Source organism: Mauremys reevesii, linkage group 3 (genome assembly GCF_016161935.1).
Source record: "Mauremys reevesii isolate NIE-2019 linkage group 3, ASM1616193v1, whole genome shotgun sequence".
NCBI classification, from domain to species: Eukaryota; Metazoa; Chordata; order Testudines; family Geoemydidae; genus Mauremys; species Mauremys reevesii.
In genome coordinates, this window is record NC_052625.1 from 7,822,154 (window position 1) to 7,846,666 (window position 24,513).

A 24,513-nucleotide genomic window follows, 5' to 3' on the forward strand; every position below is an offset into this window, starting at 1 on the left:
TTTTTTTTAAAAAGCATGGAAACAGTTCTTTTCATGTCATCAACTTGATTTTCAATACATATCAGACACACACAAACCTTAGGTGCTGCAATCTAATTCTTCACATTTGCTCTAAAATTCCTTTAAAGTTACACAGTAATTTGTAAAATTGCAAAGCCCAAAATACACTAGCAGGGAGCTTATGCAAAATGTAGCAATTATAATTTATTTTAGTGCTTTACTCTCCAAGACAGCTTTTAAGACTTAGTTATAGGTTTATATTATAATCAATATGCGTGGACATTTATCAGCTACATAATATGCACAGATGCACTTCAGTTCTAATTTGATATGCACTTTGTTTCATGTATTACATTATGCATAAAATTGTTGGCCTGAAATGCAATATTCCACTTGACTGCTAATATATTTCTTATATTAAATGAATGCTCATCATATTCTTCTTGCAAGTAGCATTAACACTTGGGGGAAAAGGATTATGGTGAATTTTAAAATTAGGTAATGTGGTTCAGTGACAGGAATTAATACTGAAACAGATTGTCAGACAGAGTGTCTAATGCAAATGAGATCAAGCTAATCTGAGGCATCTGGTTTTAAATAAGTAATTTCTCTCTATGTTCATGTTTCAGTCTCTTCCACAGCCAATTTCTTTTTGTCACTGAATTATACAATCCAAGTATCCATCAGCATTTTTTTTGGAATTAGCACATCTGCATGACAAACAGCATTAAAATCCTGTTTCTCATGTTTCAAATGGGGTAATCCAGTTTCAAAGGTTAGGTTAGGCAATCAACAGTAACCTTAATATTTATCACTTATACAGAGATTTACACCTTCACAATAGTGGAAAGACAACTAATTAAGCATCTCAAGAACTCAATGAAAATGGCAGGTAGGTACCAGCTGTGTCTTACAGGTGGGGAAATTGAGGCATACAGCAATGGAGATTTAAACCAACATCGCAGTGCAGGAAGTCAGTGGAGTCAGGATAACCTTAACTTCCATCCCCATATCCATCACTCTGGGCCAGGCTGCCTCACTTAGCAGTAATATTATATATATATATATATATATATATATGCGCAATAATTTTAAGCATCTTTTATCCCAACTTCTGTCTTCACTGAATTCAAGTGCATGTGTGAGATAAGGAGTTCACCCCACACTCCCCCCCTGACCCCCTCGCAAAAAAGGCCTAGAAAAATCAGATTAAGTTCAGCAAGACTCTTCTCCAGATAACTAATTAAAAGGACATTAAGTCACATATTGGAATTTTTTTACTGCTTACTTTTTATTTGTAACCCTTAAAATTACTGAAAGATTAGAGGAAACCATTCTCTTTTTCAGTTCACTTTGTGTATGTGCCAGCACTTTCTTCAGTAAATTTTGCCATTTCCCCTATATAGTCAGTTTCTTCCAGTTCGTATGGGTCTTTCACTCAGGAACAAAGGAGAGAATTTTCATAAAATAGGATTGTAAAGGCACAAATTAGCAAAGGGACCTGGAGGCAAAAAACCCTCAATCTATTGTAATTATTTTACTCATGGTTAATATATTCATAACTTCTTTAAAATGCACACATTTATATTTTGATTAGATTATTAGTTAGTAGTATGCCAAAAAGCGTTAACCTTGTCTAATGATGAGCAACACTTTACATTTTAATGTAATCTAAATATTTTATTAAAATACACACCTGAAATATACTGTAGCTTCCATCCCTGAGCTCTGATTCTCCATTAGGATCTGGAGCCCTGGAATCAAGCAGAAGCCTGCTGATTCCAGTGGGAGACTCATAGGTCTAGCAGTTCATGCTACCGGATCCTGATACAGGATTTGGGTGGTTTTGTATCATAACCTCCCCTACCCCCACCCAAAAGCTTTTTCCCCACCAAAAGAAGAAAATAAAACAAAATGTGTCTCTTTTCAGAAGAAAATTCTTGAGAGTTTAATTGAAATGGCAAATGTGAAGTGTTTTGCAAATTAACAAAAATTCTAGACACATAGTAGAGAAAAAAACAGTAAAATAAATAAGGAAATTTTCAAATTTGTCACATTAAAAAGAATAAAAACTAATACAAATCCAGCTTTCAAAAAAAGAAAATATGCAATACTAATAGAAACATTTTAAACATTTGGTATTTTAATTTACAAACATACACCTGATGTTTTGCATGTCTTCCTTTCAGGAACAAGAGGCCAAGACGTGATGATTTGGTTTCAATATCCTTCTCTTTCTTTTCATTTTCCCATTACAAATAAAAGTGCATGATTTTGCTGCATTCTTTCTGATTGGTTAAAAAAATTACTTAAAATGGCAGGGTTCTGCATTTGAGAAGGGAAGCAGATCACTGTACAAAATATTTTAATCTGCTGTAGCTGTAAAACAAGAAGCTAAATTAGGTATGTTAATTCAAACCCTACCTCTGTAAAGGACTTCAGAGTCTCATTCATTTCTGCAACAACCAAATAAGATGGTTTCATTAATCCATGAATCTCACCCAATAGTTTCTCTCAATGTGATCATCAGAAAGTGTTGCTGAAGTTACTGAATTGTTAACATGTCTGTTGCTTGATTATGTTAACAAAGATGTTCTGACACAAAGTTGCCTCTAAAATTTCTCTCCTTCCTGTCATGTTACCAGAGGGAATGGACAAAATTTTCTCTACAGTACAACTCTGCTTCTGTTGGCAGGTGTGTAACAGGTATATTTTTCTTTGTTGTCAAGAGCACGGAAAGTACATTAGTTACATTACTAATTGTAAGACTCCTGAGAACTAAAAGCACAACAATTCTTCAGATGTTAACAATGAAGCTCTTCAAGTTTGCGCTTTTTAGATGTTGGCTCTTCAATTTTCTGTGCTTCTAAACTGCTGGCATCGGATTGGACCTTCTCCGCGGTCACAGTGATACCTGACAGAAGGTATCCCCCACCTCCACTCATCATCAGTTTTGGATGGCTGCGATCTGGCAAGACCTTCACAAAGAAGAAAAACATTTGCTGTGAGGAGTCATTTTCTGTGTGAGCATTTTTTTTTTTTAAAGGAATTTAGACAAAACTTTGAGAGACTAGAATCTTTTAGCCATAAAACCCAAAGGAGGTCTGAGAAGTGCATTTGTATTATGCAATGATATTTAATCCTTTGGACGGCTGAAACTCATTTTTCCAGACTCTGGCAATAGAAATACATAGGGCTGTACATTTGCCATGGTGACCACTGGGGAAAAACAGTTTTGTCACGCAATTACCATAGAAGTTATAAATTCATACACCTACGTATGTGAAGCCAAAAAATTACTGAAAGCATCACAGGTTCCTTTGTGTTCCCAATCACTCAACCTTTCCAAAAACTACCCAAAAGCCCCACTGGTCAAACACCCCATATTACTTAAATAGTAAACACAACAGTGTCTGTCTATTGCTAGTTTCCAATTCTACCATCTCCATCAGTGAATTACCGGAGTGGTACGAAGCTTTAACAGAGATGCTAATTTCACCAAATAAAAAAATTACAGTGTGAAAAAAATCCTCATTATCAGATATTTATCATATTTCTACTTTGATTGTTTAAATCATCCCTAGATTTCCTCAAACCAACGTACAGAAATTCCTCATTGACTGCAGTTAACCTGCAGATGGAGAGAGTCAATAAAATGCAGGATTCTCCTTAACAGATGGACAATCTGCTTATAAATCAAAAAGGTGTTTCTGCTGATTTAAGACCAAGAGGAACCTCAGATTTGTATTCATCCCCCTTTCTCAAGAGGAAAAAGAAAAATAAAAGAAGCCAGACAGATGTTTTTCTTGCTTAGAACCAGTTTTCACTGTTCAGGTACAGACATGAGTCTTGTTACTACTTTTATTTTGGGAAATGTGCCATATATGACAGTACGCAAAACACTGACTTTAGATGTTATCATAGATATGTAGGGCTGAAAGGGATTTCAAGAGGTATTCTAGTCCATCCCTCCGTGCTGAGACAGGACCAAGCATACTTAGGTCATCTCTGACAGGTATTTGTCTAACCTGTTCTTAAAAACCTTCAGTGACCTAGATTCCACAACTTCATTTGGTAACCTAGTCTCTTATTGAAATATCCTTCTAGTTACAACATTCCCCCCCCAATATCTAACCTAAATCTTCCTTCCTGAAGATTAAGCCAATTATTTCTTGTTCCCCACCTCCACTGATGGTAGGACAATTGATCACTGTCCTCTTTACAACAGCCCTTAACATATTTGAAGATTTATAAAGGTCCCCCCTCAGTCTTCTTTTCTTAAGACTAAACATGCTTTTTTAAATTATTTTTTAAACCTTTCCTCATAGATCAGGTTTCTAAACCATATTATTTTTATTGCTCTTCTCTGGACTCTCTAATTTGTCCACATCTTTCTTAAAATGTGGTGTCCAGAATTGGCACAATATCCAGATGAGGCCTCACCAGTGCTGAATAAATTGGGACAATTACTTCCTGTGTCTTAAATACAACACTCCTGTTAATACATTCCAGCATGATATTTGCTGGCTGATATTCAGTTTGTGACCCACTTTAATCCCGAGATTCTTTTCTGCGGTATTGCCTAGCCAGTTATTCCCCCCTTTTTAGTTGTGTGCTTGATTTTTCCTTCCTAAGTACTGTACTTGTCTTTACTGAATTTCATCTTGTTGATTTCAGACCAATTCATCAAGTTTGTTTTAAATTCTAATCCTATCCCTCAGAGTGCTTTCAACCCCTCCTAGCTTGGTGTCATCCAGAAATTTTATAACCATCCTCTCCAGTCCTTTATCTAAGTCATTAATGCAAATATTGACAGTATGGAATCCAGGACAGACCCCAGTGGGACCCCACTAGATAGGTCTTCCCAGTTTGACAGTGAACCTCACTGATTACTCCTTGAGTAGAGTTTTGCAACCAGTTCTGTAGCCATATTATAGTAAGTTCATCTAGACCACATTTCCCTAGTTTGCTTATGGCAGCGTTTCCCAAACTTGGGACATCACTTGTGTAGGGCCGAGGGACGTACTGGCTGCCACTTCCAGCAGCTCTCATTGGCCTGGAGCAGCGAACTGCAGCCACTGGGAGCTGCAATCGGCCAAACCTGCGGACGGGGCAGGTAAACAAACTGGCCCAGCCTGCCAGAGGCTTTCCCTACACAAGCGGCGTCCCAAGTTTGGGAAACACTGGCTTATGGGAATGTCGTGTATGACGGTGTCAAAAGCCTTACTAAAATCTACAGCTTTCCCCAGGCACTAAATCAGTAACCCTGTCAAAGAAGGAAATTAGGTTAGTTAGCCATGATTTGTTCTTGACAAATCCATGCTGGCTATTTCTTATTATCCCATAGGTGCTCACAAACTGATTGTTCAATAATTTGTTCTATTAGCTTTCCAGTTATCAAAGTTAGGCAAACTGATCTATAATTCCCCAGGTCCTTTTTGTTACCCTTTTAAAAGATACACTATGTTTGCACTGCTCCAGTCCTCAGGGATCTCACTTGACCTTCATGAGTTCTTGAAGGCAATCACTAATGGTTCTGAGACTGCTTCAGCTAGCTCCTTAAATACCCTAACGTGAATTCTATCAGGTCCGGCCAATTTGAGTATATCTAATATACCTAAATATTCTTGAAGCTGTGCTTATCCTATTCTGGCTCACATTCCTTTCCTCTTGTTGTTAATATTAATTGTTACACGCCTATGGTCACAAATAACCTTTTTAGTGTCAAGACGGAAGCAAAATAGGCATTAAATACATCATCCTTCTTGCTGTCATCTGTTTTTAGCTCTCCTTCTCGGCTATGTAGTGCACCTACATTTTCCTTTGTCCTTCCCTTACTTCTAATGTACAGAACCTCTTCTTATTGCCCTTCATGTCCCTTGCTATTTATGTTATCCTCCGAACACTGCAGGAATTCGGCACAAGGAGAGAAGAGTTTGGATAAAACTACTAATTCATGAGAAGTTGAGTGTTTGACATTACTTTCTACAAGATTGCATTTCCCTGACATATAGGCACTCCCTGCAGGTCTTACCTGATAATTTCGTAGCCAGGTTTCAGAGAGCTTGAGGTTAATAACACCACCTTTTTCTCTCAGCTTTGTGTAACATTCTAATAATGGCTGGAAGAAAAAAATGAGTTAACTAAACTTGTCTCAAACTTAAAATACAACAATAACTATAACATATATATTTGATTTACCTCTTTATATTGGCAATAGACAACAAAAGGTCTGGATGGAGCAACAAATTCCAATAAAGAAAGTAACAAAGGAGTTGGATGGAATCTGCTGGCTACAATTAAGCTGTAACAGAAATTTTACAGGTTAGTTTTCTGCTTCCAAGGGGGCAAGAGACTTGTTAAAAACCATCAGTCATCTGACTGCATTAATCACATAAAATACACTTTCAATTATTATAATGCAGTTCTCTAGAAACAAAGAATCAAAAGTATATTTCCAGTTTATTAATATTTTATAGCTATTAAGGGCATTGGTTTTAATATCTTCTTTGATGACCAGATGGTTAGTTTCATTTAGCTAATACAATTTTTAAAATGCTAGGTTTTGTACATTCTTTATTCAATTCAAGTTTCGATCCAAATGTAACCTGACATAAATCCATATACAAAATCATCATCAAGTAAATAAGAAATGTCATTCACCATTTTCTAACATACATTTTCTTTAAAAAATTAAGAATCTGAAAAAAATCTATATTAAGCTGTGCAACTACTTAAATAACCAAGTATAAATATAGTGTGTATCCTCCTGGTTAGCAAAAAAGTGCCAAATTTAATGTAAAGGCTACATTTGGTTGCAAATCAACATGTTTTAATGGTTGTATCAACCAATGAGAAAGTTTTTTTCCCTAAGGAAAGGGTTAACGTACAAAGCAAAACAAGATTAAAATCAATTATTTAAATCAGGGTTTACTGCTTGCTGACTTAAATAATCCACTGCTTTATAAGTAATCTTCATAAATAAAATAAAGTAACATACCAACGGCATCACAAAAGCACCTGTGTCACTATGCAACAATTTTAAGACCCACAATGACCCCAATGATCTACAAAATTAAAATGCTTCATTTCCTTGCTTCATCAGTAGTGTGCAATGTGGACAAGTGTACTAGGTTTGCTCGTTAATACATCCTTTTTATCATATGCAAAAGTCTCTATGCCCGTCAATCTCTTTCCTAGGAGTTTTTTGCCACATCCAACTTTCTCCAAACTGCCTTCATTATGATTTTATAAAACAGAGATCTAGTTCCAAATTCACTTGTTAGATTTTTACCGTTAACCATTGGCTGTGGCTTATTATTTCAATGTATTTTCACCCGATATAGTCTTTAAACCAGGCAAATTCTATTTAAATGTAATCGTTTATCTAAAAAGGTTTAGAACCTAATCCTTATATTCACATTTGTGACTCAAGATCACATTGCACTGAGCTGTTGAAAAAAGAAATCAAGTCATTGCCTATTTAATAGCTTCACATTCAGTATCTCTTTCAACCCTCATTTAATAGTCCACTGTACAGCATGATCCAATTTACACTTTCCAGTTTCCAAAGTTTTAATTAAAAAAAGTTACCCTGCTAAACCGTACTTCAAGACACTGTTAACATCTTCTGGTAACTGTGCTTAGGGAGACGTCTATATAAGCTCTTCTTCTAATTTATAAACACTACATTAAAGTTCTAACTCATTAACTTGTTCTCCAGTAGATTACAATACTGGAAAAAATCAAGGTTACCCAGCATGGGGAAGGGACAGTTATTTTGATGCACATGCCCAGGTCACTAAAAACGAAGCCGAGAAGCAGAGAAGCTACACAGAACAAGGACTTCCTTTCAGCTGCAAAGACAAGCTGAATTCCCTTGGAAAACCATCAGTTCATGAATTAACCAAGCATGACTTAAGAACAAAAGATTCCCAAGCCTTATTTAATAGAGTTTGGAGTGCTGCGTAAATACTGTGAGGAACTGTGATAGACAACAGGAAGATAAGTGTAAGATGAGGTAAAGTCCAATAATCAAACTTTGTTTTCTTCTTTCACACAATGCCATATATTGGTGCCACCAGGCAATCTGGCCTGCTTCAAGATTAATGTGATGGACTAATTCTGGAAATACATTATATGTGAGATACAACCAACTTCTATTTTTCATAACATTTGTAGACCCAATGATATTTCTGCTTACCACTTTATTTTTTTAAAAATACACCTCAGAATGCTTTCATTCCATCCTATGAAATGGGTTTAAAATCTCCTGAATGGAATTAGAGAGATGGACCCCAGTATAAACATAGCATTATGATCACAGACAAGCAAAAAACTAGGGGAAAAAAAGTATATTGCTGAAAAATGGAACTGAATAAAAATTAATCCATTCACTTTGAATAGTAAATCCAGAACACAGTTTATGATTACAACACCTGAGAGGAGCAAACTCATCCAAAGACCCGACTTTCATCTTTCTTCTTCTCCAGCAAGAAGCCTTGAGTCTTTCCCCTCTAGCTCAAAAGTGAGATATCTTCTACCTTTCTAGCCCTCCCTTGCTTCCTATGGCAAGACCATTCCGCACTGATGGCGGAAAGAGTTCCAAGCTCCCCGTCTGCTTCCACTCACATGCTGTACTGACAACCTGACTAGAGCCACTCTGGATCGTATGCCAGATTATTTCTGCCCCAGCCTACTTCCCCGAGGTATGCCGCCATCCACTTCACTGTTCTCAGCCTGAGGGATGTAGAGGCAGGGCAGGCTAAAGGAAGAAAGGTGTCCCTGGAAGAGCCATTTGGAATTCTCTCTATGCAAGATTCCAGGAACAGGTTTGCCTCTCAGAAGCCAGAAATGTTCAGTTTCCTCCTACCAAAACACTCCCTAGTGACCCCCAGACAGTCCTTAAGAAGCTGGTCCCTACAGCATAACACATTACCACCAGCCATTGTCATATGTCAGAGGAGGAAGAAAAAAATACCCAAATGATTGAAATGGTAGCTGTATTTCACTGACTATTTTGAATGACCTTTTAAGTAAAAATCCTAAAAAAACCCAATATGGTCTGGAAGAGTACAAAAGGAAACGAGAGATGGTAACCATAAATGTGACTCCTTATACCTGAAGAAGCTCAGCAATGGAAGAGTGTTTACAGTAAGTACTCCTCACTGCAGAAAAATTCAGTAGCAAAAATTGGTACTCTAATCCTCACCAGATGCTTATATATAGTCAACATAAGAACATAAGAACGGCCGTACCGGGTCAGACCAAAGGTCCATCTAGCCCAGTATCTGTCTACCGACAGTGGCCAATGCCAGGTGCCCCAGAGAGAGGAGAACTACAGCAATGATCAAGAGATCTCTCTCTCCCCCCCCCCATCATCTCCCCCCTCTGAACAGAGGCTAGGGGACACTTTTTCTTACCCATCCTAAGCCATTTATGGACTTAGACCATGAATTTATAATTTATCCTTTAAACATTGTTATAGTCCTAGCCTAGTCTAGCTCTCACAACCTCCTCTCACAAAGTTGACTGTCAAATACATTTATTCGTAAGTGTGCAAGGTGGACAGTAGTAAAAAGCCCTATTCAGCCTGTTTAATAAAGCACCATATGCAGACCCTGTAGATCACACTGTCAGCATATAAGTAAAAATTTTTTCTACTGCCCTTCTGATTATTTTAGAATAGAAACAAGAGTGGAAACATATTACTATCTATATCTGATTCTTCATAAAAAATACAAGTGCTTGGTAATGGCAGCCAACTCATGGCACCTAGTGAAAAACACACTAGAATATTTATTATACAGCAAAACATGAAAAAGTGCTGTTTCTTTATAAAACCAAACCAGTCACTATGCACCACACAAACAAACTTTGAAAAACTATTATTTCTACTAACATCTATACTAGGCAAAATAGCCCTCCTCCTAAAAAATACCACTCCCCCCCTCCCCCAAAATTGCACAAAAATAAAAAATAAGAGCAACATACTAAATTCCCTTTTTGGGTCTAAATCTCCCTTCTACTCCATCATGATGTTTTAAATACCTGCAAGTATTTCAGACATATCCTCAGTACGATCTCTGTAAGTATGAGTAGCATAAAGAAACCAAATAAGCTTCAGAATAAATAATTTTTGGAGTTAGGTCTTACTTTTCAATCTGTAAGTGCTTTTAGCATGAAAAAACTGAATATCAGTGTTGTGAAGTTACAATTAAAATAAGCCAACCTGAGTCACTTAAAGATTCACACTTGTAAAGGTTAGTATGAAAAAAATGGCCTTTTGTAGGAAGCATGTATACTGTACTGGCTTTGGGTTTCTATAATCACATTTGCTATCACCTTTTTATATGAAGTCTTTATATAATTACCAGTTTGGTGTAACCAATTCTGACAAATCTGGGTTAAATGAAGAAAAAAAAAGTGTTTCACATGTAGAAGAGAAATGATGTTGTCTGAATGGAGTAGCTACAACTTGGCAAACTGATGATCTAATTTATCCAATTGAAACCCACAATTTTAACTGAAATCATCAACTTCAAAACCAAAATATACCTGCTTTCTTCCTGCAAAGGATACTGATATTTAGTGAGAATTGTTACCTCTAGAACTGAGAATGTGCAACTTTTTCATAGTGTAAACCACATCTTAATACACTGCTTTATGGCCCATTGTCTTCCCCACCTATAATCATAACACATTTCTGGGAAACTATTTTTCCTAGCAAATACTTCAGTGTTAAGAAGCAGTTGTCATTTCTGAAGAAAGTGAAGGCAGAGGGATAAGATGAATAAGACACCACACACTGAGTAATTGTGGTATTCCATATAAACTGATGCGTGTTTTCAAGCAACATAGTTTTCACTTTTATTCCAGAGCAAAAAGCTATGTCCTTCAAAATATTTATATTAAGAATAAAAGTATGGTCTGCAACAAACTCACCCATCAGCATTTTTCTCTTCCAACAAAGCAGCAGTTTCCACCAGTTTTCTCCTCCTTTCTTGTTGTTTTCTTTGTTTTTCCCGAATCTTTGCATACAAGAACAGAAATAACACTTTAAATGGCCAGGATAGATCAGATACTTCACATGAACATAAAAACTGCTTTACTTTATGCAGCTTTGTGGTCTTGAATTTACAAAATAATACAACACTCCAAAGCTCCATTTTGATGGATACAAGACGAGTCTATTTTGGTGGTCCTGATTCAGGGGACAACACGTTTTAAACTAAGATACATTATTGTAAAATACCCTTCTCCTGCTTTTTTCCCCCCTCCCAGTCACTATATAGTTTAAAACTGCACTTTGACTATTAAAAAGTTTCATTAACATTTTGGTTAATCTTTTCCAAGTTACAATACAGTTTGCTTGTCTAGTCACAGTGACTCCACGGAAAGCTAGTAAAAGACACACACTTACATTTTCTTTATTTCCTTTTTCTTTGCTCTCTTTATATTCTGTATCTTCAGCAGCAAGGTCCATTGTTTCTTGCTCTTCTGTTTCATTGCTTTCCATAACTGCTTCAGTACTGGATTCCTCTTCTGTTTCCTGTATCAAAGTCTGCTTCTCATCAAGTGACCCATTGCTTTCTTCTTCTGCTGGAACATTATATTCGGGCTCTGAAGGCAAAGTCTCAGAAGAAAATGTTCCAGAGACAAGACTGTCCACTTTGCTGAGAGGGAATTCATAAAGAGTGTTGAAAAAAGATTCTGGAAATCCAAAACAACTTGTGGCTGCTCTAACAGGTCCCCCTCCTGGATACATTTGAATAACGGATCCATAACCTTTAAACACAAAATAAATAAAAGCAAATCTATAAGTAATCAGTGACAGACTCTAGTGCCCTCAAGGAGCTCATCTTCTAACCAGATTTACCAAAATGCCATTGACAGTATCATCACTGCAGGTCTGGATTCAAATCTCAATTTAGAAATATAGAAATAAGTTGTCTAATGTTAATGTAACCTTTGCAAAATTTAACGTGTAAACAGTTTTTGACTGCCTGGAAAGATGGAGAGTGCCCAGCTGAATGGATAATAGGTTACAATTCAGAAGGCACAATGTACCCCACCCCTTTAGAGCATATGCATTTGTTAAGCAAGCATTTAATACTGCTGGGGGAATTCTGAGCCACTGTCCATGTGCAGAATTTATGTCCTCTGCAGAATTCTTTGATTCCCGGCAGAAAAAATACTTTCTGACAGGGAAGAAAAGAGAAGCCACAAGAATGGTCATGCAACCCTCCCCAGCTGTATGTTTCGGGTGCCCAGTGGTGCCGGCAGAGAGGTAAATCGCTGTGGGGCAGAAACCTCCCACCTCCACAAGCCCTGGGGGGAGGCTGCAGAGTGCTCCCCAATGTCATGGTAGAGCCTCCACATTTATTTGACAAAATTGGCAGAATTTTAAAATATTGTGTGCAGAATTTTTAAAAAAATTTTTGGCACAGAAGGGCCTTGGGAGTAATTTAGTTTAGTTGTATTCCCCCATGGTATGTGATCAGTAAGCAGCAGAAACTCACTAATGACACTGGCATTGTAAAAATGTTTGAAACTATTAATTTCCTTTGGCTCTTTTTTTTTTTTTTGTTTATATCTATCAAATGGTTTGGTTGAAAGGTATAATCTGACTAGTTTAAAGGACATTCGAAAATGCAGTGATATATACAGCCTCTTCAACATCAAGGTTACTCCACCACAGACAAACATTTATCAAATGTTTATAATTTGGAATTACTACCTCCATCCCTCTGCTTCAGAGAGTAACCCTACTACCCCAAAGTCACTAGCTAGGGCTGCAGGTTTGTCATGGTGGGAGAAAAGTCATGGATAGCGTGATTCCCATTGGTCTGTGACCTTTTTCCTGTGGCCATGACTCACCTGGCAGTAGCGGTGCCTGTCCAGTGGGGCTGGGCCCATATCCCTGCTTCAGATGTTGCAACTTGGCACATGGAGTTGCAGCACCATGGCAATTTGGCATGCTGAACCCTCTGTCATGATGAGGGGGATGAAAGCTGAGCTGCGTTGCGCTGCAATCCTGTGCACCAGGTCTCAATGCCCAGAGCAGGGCACCGGGCTTAGCCCTGAGGGACATGAGCCACAGGAGCTGCCACTGCTGGGTGAGCACGGGGTAGGCTCTCTCTCCACGCCTCCCACCCGACCGGGATGGGATTAGGGTTGGCGAGCTGGGGGCGGAGAGTGGTGCTCCTGCATGTGGTTGGTGCCCGCTCCGAAGCATGAGGAGAACTTTTTAAATCAAAGATCAGGGAGCAGTCACAGTAAGTTTAGCAACCCATGACTTCTACTACATTTACCTGGACTGCTCTGTGATTTTTCATTTAAAAAATGCCATGACAAATTAGCAGCCCTCTGGGAATTGAAAAGCAGGCTGTCAAAATAAATAAATAAAATAAACCTAACATAATGTGGTGTGCGTTTGTCAGCGAATACACAGGAACCCTGAGTGCTAAGCCACGATGCTGCAACTTGTGCCTCAACACACACCAGGTGTGGGCATATCAGATGATAAACACTCAGCCCATTACATATTGTTTACTTACACGTCCCATTTACTAGCACTTCACTTTATTAATAAGAAACTGTCAAGTTGAATTTTTTAAATAAAAATCAAGTTTGATAGCATTTTATCGGAAAATAAATTCTGCACGTGCTATTTAGTTATTGTGTAAAATAGGAGGTTTTTTTCCCCTTGCTTCCCTGCTGATATTTATAAAGGTCTTTTTCAATCTGGCATGGTGGGCAAGCCCAGGAACATCTCCCACACACTTGGGGGCCCATTGCTGCCTCTCAAATTGCAGTTTTACTGCTGCTGTTACCGGTAACTTTCCCCAGGTCCTGCAAGAGGGAGAGTTTGCACATGGGCCCCCAAAGCCATCTTTGAGAGCGATGCATGACTCGGAACTGAAATGGACCAACACCACAACATTGAGACGGACTATACACAAAGTAATGTGGCATGTACAAAGTAAACAAAATGAAAAGAGAATATATTTTTCTATGTTCTTTCAATTGCAGTAACCTTAAGTACAAACTTTTCAAATTGAAACGTGATTTTCAGTTTGACTGTGTCCCTTTAAATACCACAGAAATTACAAGCAAAACATTAAGCATTGTTTTAAACTAAGAAAGTGTTGCAAAGTACTGTAAACAAACACTTACTGCCTCAGTTTCAAACAAGCATCAGTTTTGTTCTTCGCTGAGCTGCTGTACTACTTACCTCCCATTCGCTCCATTATGGCGCCCAGAACCAAGCCCGCGCAAGTTTCCATCACAATCATTTTGTTGCCAGCTCGGATATTTCCCAAAGTCAACATTTGAGCTAGAGTATCATATCGCAAATGGCTAGAAAAGAAATTGTTCTTTTACTTTCATTGCCAAACAGCTTTGTCTAGACTGAAAAGCATTGTGCATCAGCCCATAAAACTGTCACGAGCAAGAGGCAGGTTAAAAAAGGAATTGTTCAGGAACTAGATCAATGACATGGAGGGTCAGAGTGCAGTAGAATACAACTAAGTCTGTTAATCAACACTGAGAACAAAACAAACATGCAGTTAGATGCAGTGAGGCATTTAGTATACAAAAGAGTGTTCAGTGGAAGTATTAAAGGGTAGGAGATGAAACGGTGAATGTACTGATGCACTGATATAAGTGTGCACCAGCCAGAGTGAAAGTTCTTTCAAGTTCCTGTATAATTCTGTGAAATAACTTGGAGTCAGTTTTGTAAGGACATGAACTGTCTTTAAAAGCAATTTTACTCCCAATAATGCACACTTTGTAATTATTTTTATAATATTTTCAATTCCCTCTCTCTGGAGCAGTAGCACCTACAGGCCCCAATCATTAATCAAGGTCCCATTGTGCTCGGTGCTGTATACATGTAATTAGAAAGTTAGCTAGAGCCCGAAAGAGCTTAGAACATGACAAGAGTTAACAGATGAATAAAATAAATGAAGGAGAGAATGGAGGGGAAAGGAAAGATAAAAATTAAACAATCATGACTAAAATAATAAGCAGCAGTCTAATCGATAGTCTCACTATCTTATGGCTACTTTATATGATTAAAAACAATGAATAAGTCCAGGTTGGGAGGAAAAAACAAAATTATATATCTATATCTACACACACACACACACACACACCCCAATAGGTAATTATTCCAGTATATATTTAAATTAAGTCAAGTGTGGCTTGGTTTGTTTTCAACCCCAACTGCATTTTAAAAATTTGGGAGGGTTCTGGAAAGTAATAATTATGTTTTTTAAACTTTGAAAAAACAAAGAAGGAAAAAGTTTTTTTAAATTTTTTTCCCCCTTCTTTATTTCTGCCAGATGGCCCCATTTCTTGGCTGCTGACCCACAATACAGAAGCAGGATCCTGTCTGACCAGAAAGTGGGAATTGACAGCTCACCAGAACGTGTTCAGCAGCAGCTGAGGAGATTTATGTGATGAGATAAAAAGGTACAATTGGTCTCCTATAGATGTTTTACTTTTCTTACCCAGTCCAAGGGGATATTAGTTCCTCAATTATTTTTCACTATTTAGAAATTTTGTATTGACGGGAAAAAATAAATGTATAATTCATCATTTTTAATTCATAACTTTAAAATATCATGTTTCCAATCATACTTTAAAAATGCATCTTCACATTTACTTCTTTTAAAATATACTTACTTGATTTTCCCAGGTTCCCTTGCATAGTACATTGTTGAAAGAATGCGGGTAGATGGCTTTACAATTGTAATAACTGCCTCATATCTGTAAGTAAAAGCACAGTAATATTCTTAAAGCTCTACAAGTTAGAGAACTACTAAACTTCCCTGTTTTGTGAACTTAACTTACTTTTTCTTCTTCTTCTTTATGTACTTATCTTGGGCAAATTCTGTTTTGCCTCGAAACGTTGTACTGTTCTCTATTAATTGTTGAACTATTTCCTGGAAAAAGAGAGATTAAAGATTATTTTTATGGTATCCAGTTATTTCCCACTTATTTCACAAACAGCATACATTTTAAGGAGGGCATTAACATAAGGAACATTTCTCACTCACTAAAGATTTATGTATGCAGTTGCCATTAACATCAATGAAAGTTTGCATGGTAAATTCCTGCTCATTATTGGAGCACATAAGACATCTGTCTCTTTCAATAGTACTATGTAATTGCAAATGGGAATTTAAAAAAAAGGCAGCAAAAATGGAGAAACATACTTTCAAGAAATAATGGCACCTTAAAAATTACATTGTGAGAATGTTGTTCTTTAGCGCAGGCATTGTCTTTTCAAGGTGTGTGTATAATGCCTAGCAAAACCAAGCACTGATCTTGACAGGTGCAACCGCAATGTAAATATATGGCAAACTACATAACCTAAGATCTCTGTAACTGAAATAGAAAAGAGCCATCATATTTTCAGTTTGTTTACTTTAGGCAATTAATAACACTTTGTATATAGTCAATTTAATAGTTTTCCCTGTAGAGTCAGTTTCCTCTGTGTGAGTCTCATGCAAAGTTACAGAGGAGAGAAAAATATTTAAAAAATAGGAAAATGTAACAAAAATCACTAAAGTTGGCAGGGAATCTCAGGGGCATGTATAGTATTTTAAACTACTTTTAACTCATTTTTTAAAAATTAACTAGATTTCAAATTAATAGTGTCCCTTTAATGTATTTTGGATGATGGAGGTGGCAGGAGAAGGATTAATTTAGGGAGTTTGGGAAATTTGTTTTTAAACATTTTCTAAAGTGACAACAGAACTGTGTTCTAATTTCAAGTAACACATACACGTGCCATTCAAATCTATACTAAAGAAAGTCTACCAAAGGAAATGGTGGAAGCCTGCTACCTACAGACATTTAAACATCTAGACATAACACCAGGGAAGAAAATTAAAACTGCCAGGAACAAGTCTGTTCTGACAAAGAAATTGGCTAGATGGCTTTTTCCAATCACTAACGCTATAATTCTGTGAAACATAAATCAGTGTTCTTCTTCCAGTGTACATGACACACTGTGCCACATCTACCACCAGCCCAACCTATAATAAAGCGGTCACACTTTCAGAAGAACTCTGCTCTATACTGGGCATCTAAATTAAGTGGCCAGTTTTTCCAGAAGTACTCAAGAGCTTCCATGGAGAATGATGCCAGATAGACAGCAAAATGAAGCATCAATTAACAGGGTGCTGAGTTCTTCTGAAAATCTGGTCCCAACTGAAGGTGCTGATCACTGTTCAAAAATTTTGTCCCCTCAAGGAACAAGCCTTTTCCATCTTTAATTTAGGAGAGTCTATGAAAACTTTGACACAAGAAAATGCAGCTAACAAATAGTTATGTACTTTCTACCATTCCAACTGCAATTTCACGAAGGAACACTGTCTATGGAAACTAACATTACAAATGAAATGAAGTCTATGGCTATACTTCAGTAACCAGTTACCCCAAAGTAGAATATTTTAATAAACTGTATTAACAATATAGCACAGATATGGCACAGAGATGCTGATGATACACAGGAAAGCAATTATCCACATGAGATGTCTTCTATCACAGATGAGAACTAACAAAAGTTATCAAAGCTCTCAAACTGATTAGTGCATTCCTTTGGAACTGATGGATATCAACAGTTGCACAACACAACAAATAACTCTTCAGTCTCTATCTGTTACAGGGCAGGCACACAAGCAACATGAGAGCTGCTTTGAACAGGAAGATAAAACTGGACCTTGCAAGGAGAATATAGCAAGTTTATTCGATATAAACATAAGAGATCCCCCAAACTCTACTAGAAAGGAAACACTGGAAATTTGAAAGTTTTATATAATGAAGGGTATGTCTACACTGCAATTAAAAACCCATGACTGGGCCTTTTCAGCTGACTCAGGCTTGCAGACTGTTTAATTGGAGATTAGATGTTCAGGTTTGGGCTGGAGCCCCGGGGAGAGTCCCAGACCCAAGTTTCAGCCCGAGCCTGAATATCTACACCATAATTAAACAGCCTCACAAGTCCAAGTCAGCTGACATGGGCCAGCCATAGGTGTTTAATTGCAGTGCAGACATACCCAAAACGTAGATGGGAGAGGTCATAAATTAAACATTTTAAAATCCCTTTATTTGTTGCTACCATAGTATGAAATTGGGTAATTCCTTCTTCAAGAAAGCAAAATTAACATCTTGAGACTGTTTAATTTTAACTCTTAGCTATGCAGATGCATAGAAACAAATTTATCAATGAAGTCTGCTTTCTAGGTACAACCTAAAAGTATGTGGTACTATATTCACATTAACATTTGCATACTTTCACATCCCTAACTCTTTCTTGGACCTCTGATAGCTATATATCATTGTATAACCTTTAATATACACCTGTACCATGGAAATATTGCATTATGTATCTGACCTTATTTAAATGAAGGTCAAAATTGAATGAAAATACTGTGCACATTATATACATTCTCTCTGATGTTCTGGGTTTCCCCCTTGTTCCTTTTGATTTCATGACAATTCTTAATGTGATAAGAGTTCACAAATCATGTTCCTCTTTAACTGTTCAATTGTCAACTTAAATAAAAGACTTTCCAGAAAATACTGTCTTTGTAAAAATACATTTTGAGAAGTTATGTAGAAAGGAAAAGTGAAACAAAATGTCAAAGTACTGAAGTTTGTATTTCTACTAAAATTAAAAAATTGCCCCAATTCATAAACTCAAATACAACCATAAGGGTAGCACAGAAATGACACCAAAACCTTAATGTTACCTGTCCTTTAATACCCTTGTCCTTCAAAGCCTTTATGTCATCATGAGTAAGTTTTTGAGACTTTCCATCATCAACTATGTTACGATTATCGGTACCTGCTTCTTTTGTTTCTAAAGAAAAGGATATAAATTTGTAAAATACTCTAGTTCTAAACATTTTTTACTAGAGAAATGTATTTTAATTTCACAGAAAGCAGACCTCCAAGGATTCAACCCACATGCTTAGTGGCTTTACACTAAAATTCCTAAGCAATCAGCTACCCATAATATATAAAATAAAGTATGTCTTTACCCATGTTAAAGATCAAGTTCTCTCATGCCAATATTAAAAATCTTTCTTTATTCTTCATAGTACTTTTGAAATATTAGCACAGCAGGACAAAAAAGTGCACCTTGTGAGACACAAAATATGGCTACTGAAAGCTCATAAAATTCTTATTGGAAAAATAATCTCTCTCTTTGTTTTCAGTAAGGAAGTCATTTACTTGGCACCAGTTTTTTCCAATTACAAGCCAATCCCATCAAATACCTGTGGTAGTCTCTTCCATCTTTTTCTTTGGCTGAAGGCTCCCACCACTAGATACCTCAAATGTCGTTCCATAAATATGTCCAATGGCATTATCCAGATAGAACCACTGCTTTTCGAAAATAACTTTTCTGAAATAATTTTTAAAACTAAATTAATAAAAATAATCATTTCAGTTATCAATTTGCCTAAGAGACTATGAGATACAGTGTTAAAATCTAATTACAATTAAACATAGTACTATAAAATTCAAGTTCAAATATAATGTCCTATAAGAGTGATAATAAGCACTTATTTACTACAATCTATACATCCATGCTAACATGAAACTGACCAGGAGTGCAGCAAACTTAAAGGACCAAAGAAATTGAGATTAAAAGAAAAAATATATATTTTTCAGTTCATGGAAGTACACCTTTACCCCGATATAACGCAACCCAATATAACACCAATTTGGATATAATGCGGTAAAGCAGCGCTCTGGGGGGGAGAGAGGGGGCTGTGCACTCCAGCGGGTCAAAGCAAGTTCGATATAACACGGTTTCACTTATAACGCGGTAAGATTTTTTGGCTCCCGAGAACAGCGTTATATCTGGGTAGAGGTGTATTAACAACATACTGATTGCCAAGGTAACATAGCAGGATGTAGTAATGGTATATCTTGAATTAGGTTTTAGAATAAGAATTGGGTCAAAAATGTGAGCATGACAATGGAGGAATACAGCAGAAATAGGGTAAGTTTGGAGGCTGTCACTCAGAAAGGAAAGCTGAGTGGAGACTTAGAAATCCATAAACCTTGCAGTGTCCCTTTGAAAAGACTTTAGCAAAAACTTGGGGAGAAGGTCTAAGAAACAGGTGGAAAGACTACCGGTAGTTTTCCCAACACACACTCAAATAAGTGAAAGTTATCTCCCTACAGTTAAAATAGTATAAAGGGAACCTTGCATTTTGGTTTAACCTCTGAGATAAAAAAAAAAAATCAAAACAACAAAATTACTCCTTGAGGCCCTAATCCTGCAAGCTGATCAGTGCAAATGGACCTCTATGCTGAGCAAAACCTTACTGATTCATTTAAGCCAGGGGTAGGCAACCTATGGCACAGGTGCCAAAAGCAGCACGCGAGCTGATTTTCAGTGGCACTCACATTGCCTGGGTTCTGGCCACTGGTCGTGCGGGGGGAGGGGAGGCTGCATTTTAATTTAATTTTAAATTAAGCTTCTTAAACATTTTAAAAACCTTATTTACTTTACATACAATAATAGTTTAGTTATATATTATAGACTTATAGAAAGAGACCTTCTAAAAACGTTAAAATGTATTACTGGCACGCAAAACTTAAATTAGAGTGAATAAATGAAGACTTGGCACATCGCTTCTGAAAGGTTGCCGACCCCTGGTTTAAGCAATGTACCTACCAGTTTTTGTGCCATACATAGGTTGGTATCCAGACTGTCTCTTACCAAGTCAATGAAACACATATAGGACCAAGTTTTTAGATAGAAAAAAACAAAGCAAAGAAAGCAAAGAAACATTACATTCCTTGATATTCTAACACTCCTTTGCTTGGAATTTGAAATTCATATACATTTTTAAGTGTGCAATGATTATTGTACTTCCAAATGCAATCAAATATTTAAATCAACCATGCAAAAATAATAAAAAATTTGATGGTCCAAATACAAAATTTACTTGTGTATTCATCTTAATAATGGCAATGAAAAAACTAATGGTATTTTACTTGCTTACCTAAAATACTCGCTTGCCCCTGGGCAACAGATCAATAGAATTTTGCAAGGTTAAATACTAGAAAGGCTATGATTTAATAAAAGCCAGGCAAATGTATATAAATGTGTCCTCGTACTTCATGGTGATGCACTCAAGACAGAATACCCACACAGAATTCATAAGCCTGAAGTCAGGCTTTGAATTTGCTGACTCTTATCAGTTTGTGAAATAAAGTAACCTGCTTAATGCTGAAGTTATTTAATTTCCTGTAGTAATATTGATTCTTACTGATATCTTGTGCCTTCATTTATAATTTGGGTTGGGAGTGTGGAAGAGACTCCTGGAAATTGAATGCAAAAAAAAAAAGGTCTATGACTTTTGGGATTTAACAAAAGATTTTAATAACAGTGCTGTGTAATAGTAAGAAAGATGTATTATTTTAGAGTTCATGCTACTTGGCAGTTTTTGAAAAACACACAAGTGCACAGTCATATGCTGCAATGGCAAGAGCTGAAGACACATATGGAAGTAATTTGGACATCTACTCCAGGGCAGTGGTTCTCAATAAGGGGGTGGGGCCGCAAGCAGGTTTCAGGTCTGCCAAAATAAACCAGAGAGCAGGGCCTGGGGCTGAAGCCCAAGCCCCACTACCCTGGGCTGAAGCCGAAACTCGAGCAACTTAACTTTGCAGGCCCCTTGTGGCATGGGGACCCAGGCAATTGCCCTGCTTGCTACTCCCTAATGCCAGCCCTGGTTTTTAATTTACTGGATATGCAGAAAAAGTGTTGTTGGGGCACAGGTGGGCCACTGAGTTTTTATAGCATGGGAGGAGAGGGGGCTCAGAAAAAGGTTAAGAACCCCTGCTCTTGGTGGTGGCATTCTCCACTGTACCACCTCCTCCACAGAGAACAGGTGGGAGGCTCCTCTTCCAATGCATCTTTACCAAAACAATGGCATCTGTACACCACAGCAGAAATAGTTGGCTTTCTCCCACCACCTGAAAAGCAGTAACAGCACTGATGCAGTTTCTCCGCACAATCAGGAAGATGTCACTGTATCTCCATCAAAACTGATATCCCGTTGTTGTGCAAATGCAATACTCTCCAATGCAAGACTGAGTTTATCCCTTTCATAGTGATTATTTCAGATTGTCTGCGAGCAATTAACTGCTACTCTTCATCCACTTTGCACAGATGTACCAGGCACAAAGTGAATACAAAGTAACTGTAAGGTCTCCTTATACCTGTTTTTCTTATAACAACATAACCAGAAGCCTTCTCAACAGGATTCCCTGGCACAGAAGGCAAGCGTGGGGTAGGGCATAGTCCTACATCCTGGTCACCACAACAGTCGAGAGTTGCAGCTAAATTGCAAATTAGTTAGAGCTGTCCCTGAGGCTACTCTACTGTACCAGGAGCCAAAGCAGACCCTGACAGCCCCAGATTTGTGATGGTGCACTGCCTCCTTTTTCTTGGTCCCTGCACTGGGCTCAGCGTCAGAGTAAGGATGAACTGGTACTTCTGTCTCAACAGATTCAACACAACATTGGTTGGCAGTCAGTTCATACTAGGAAAGCTAGTTTACAACCACAGTAACTAGAAACTTGCAAAAATAAAATCATGGTACTTGCCCAGAAGACTGACACTCAATCTTGGCAAGTGGATTTTTCCAGCCCTGCTTCTTGGTATGAAGATTTTGCTCTTAAATGGAATAACACTCTACCTAAGTATGATGTTTTTAGTAATTATTTTTAAAAATTCAACACTAACTTATTCCAACAATTTGTCTAAGAATTTAAGAGTGATATGCAGACTCTCTTAGCAAGATAACAATACAGGGTAAGAAGGTAAGTAGCACATCTGCAGACATGACAGAGATGGGAAACAGACTCCAGGAGTCCCGCCAATCAGACTTCTGTTCTAACCAGTTATCCACATTAACAGAGAAGGCAAACGGTATTATACATAGAATCTGCATCCTGGAAGTGTTTTTTTCTCTTTCCTGTCAAAGTCACATTATGTGTATAACAATGGTTTTCAGGACCAATTCTGAAAGAGCAAGCCTAACTTGAAAAGTGACCGGAGCTTGAAAAACTGACTTTCCCATAGTGAGCAACAAAAACTTCTACATACTCAAAGCTTTCTGTTAAGTTTCTAGCCTTTACGGTTGAAAGTATAACACTCTAAATGTGAACTAAATATAAACTAATGCAGTGATGTATTCCTAAATCTGCAGTCTACTCCAAAGGCTCTGTAACTATTCATAGCTGCAGAACAAACACAAAAAAGTGTTGCCAGCTTTTTTCACTACTGGTAGCCTGCCACCAAACCCAAGATGCTAGGGCAGAGAAAGGTTGAGTAGCAGACCTCCTCCCCCGCACATAACTCCCCAGACACAAACCTTTGCTGCAGCCAGGATTGTCTATGGCAGAATAGGGAACAAAGAGAGGGCTTCTTCTCTACTTTGCAACAGTCTGAGCATTCAAAGTATTTCAAAGTTATCAGATGTATTAATATCCAGTTGTCTAAGAATGCAGACCCCAAACAAGGGGCAACTATTTCCCTGCAGCTACAGGGAGATAGTGCACAGGTGAGAAATCAACCTGCCATTGAACAATAAGGTACCTCCCCGCCACCACCTTTTGATCTCTCTCTCTGGCTCTTAAATGTCTAGGGGCAAGGGAGAGAGACTGGGCAAGTCTGATAGGATGAGTTTGAAAAGTACTACTGAGAGAGCCAAGTTTTGAGGGAAGAGCAAAACAGGATACAGGGAGAGGGAAGAGAACAATGCTGAGAAAGAGATACAGACTGTGGAGGATGAGAGAGAGGAAACAGACACAGGACAACAGGGAAAAGCTACATTTTATGAACTACATTAAACAGAAACTAACACGCGCTTCTGTTTACAGCTTCTCTTCCTCCCCGGTGTAAGGGGAGGGAAGTGTCACACCCAGGAGCTGGGCTGGGCAGACCGTTAACTGACGGGCCCATGGACACAGCGACCCGCCAGCACCGCACGACGCTGAGCCCAGCGGTCCCCGTCAGGTGTCGCCAGGACCGCTGGACACGGAGCCGCGCTGAGGGGAGCCCAGGCTCAGTCGCGCCCCGCGGAGCCACAGCGGGGGCGCTCTCGGGGAAGGGGCAATGCCGGGACAGCCACAGCGGGGAACAGGCTGCCCGGGTGAGGGAGCGGGACCCGGCCCAGCCCGGCCGCCCTCACCTCCGCCTCAGCACGAGCACCGCCTTGAAGACCTCGTCCCGCTTGAGCACGGCGCAGTCCCCCTCGCGGATGCGCAGACCTGGCCTCGCGCTCTCTTCCATGGCCCCGCGCGCGCGCGCGACCCCCACTCGGCCGTTGCCGGTTCCGTGTGCTGCCAGCCGGGCCCTCGCGCCACTGACAGTGGGGACCCGCACTGCGCACGCGCTGCGAGCCCTGACCTACGTTCTCATTGGCGGCGGCCGGGTGCGCCGACGCAGCGTTGTTTCTCTCCGCGGGG

At 38.4% G+C, this 24,513-nt stretch overlaps 1 protein-coding gene across 1 annotated transcript; it reads right to left on the minus strand.

Annotated features, from left to right (window-relative positions):
• Positions 1 to 1,929: 1,929 nt before the first annotated feature.
• On the minus strand, positions 1,930 to 24,426 carry TRMT6 (tRNA methyltransferase 6). The gene is made up of 11 exons (XM_039532331.1): positions 24,237 to 24,426; positions 19,296 to 19,423; positions 18,768 to 18,877; positions 15,859 to 15,950; positions 15,691 to 15,774; positions 14,237 to 14,361; positions 11,423 to 11,787; positions 10,945 to 11,030; positions 6,202 to 6,304; positions 6,035 to 6,121; positions 1,930 to 2,978 (listed from the first exon to the last, which is right to left on the minus strand). The coding sequence occupies exons 1-11, from the start codon at positions 24,335 to 24,337 to the stop codon at positions 2,805 to 2,807; spliced, it is 1,455 nt and encodes a 484-aa protein (XP_039388265.1). The 5' UTR covers positions 24,338 to 24,426; the 3' UTR covers positions 1,930 to 2,804.
• Positions 24,427 to 24,513: the final 87 nt, after the last annotated feature.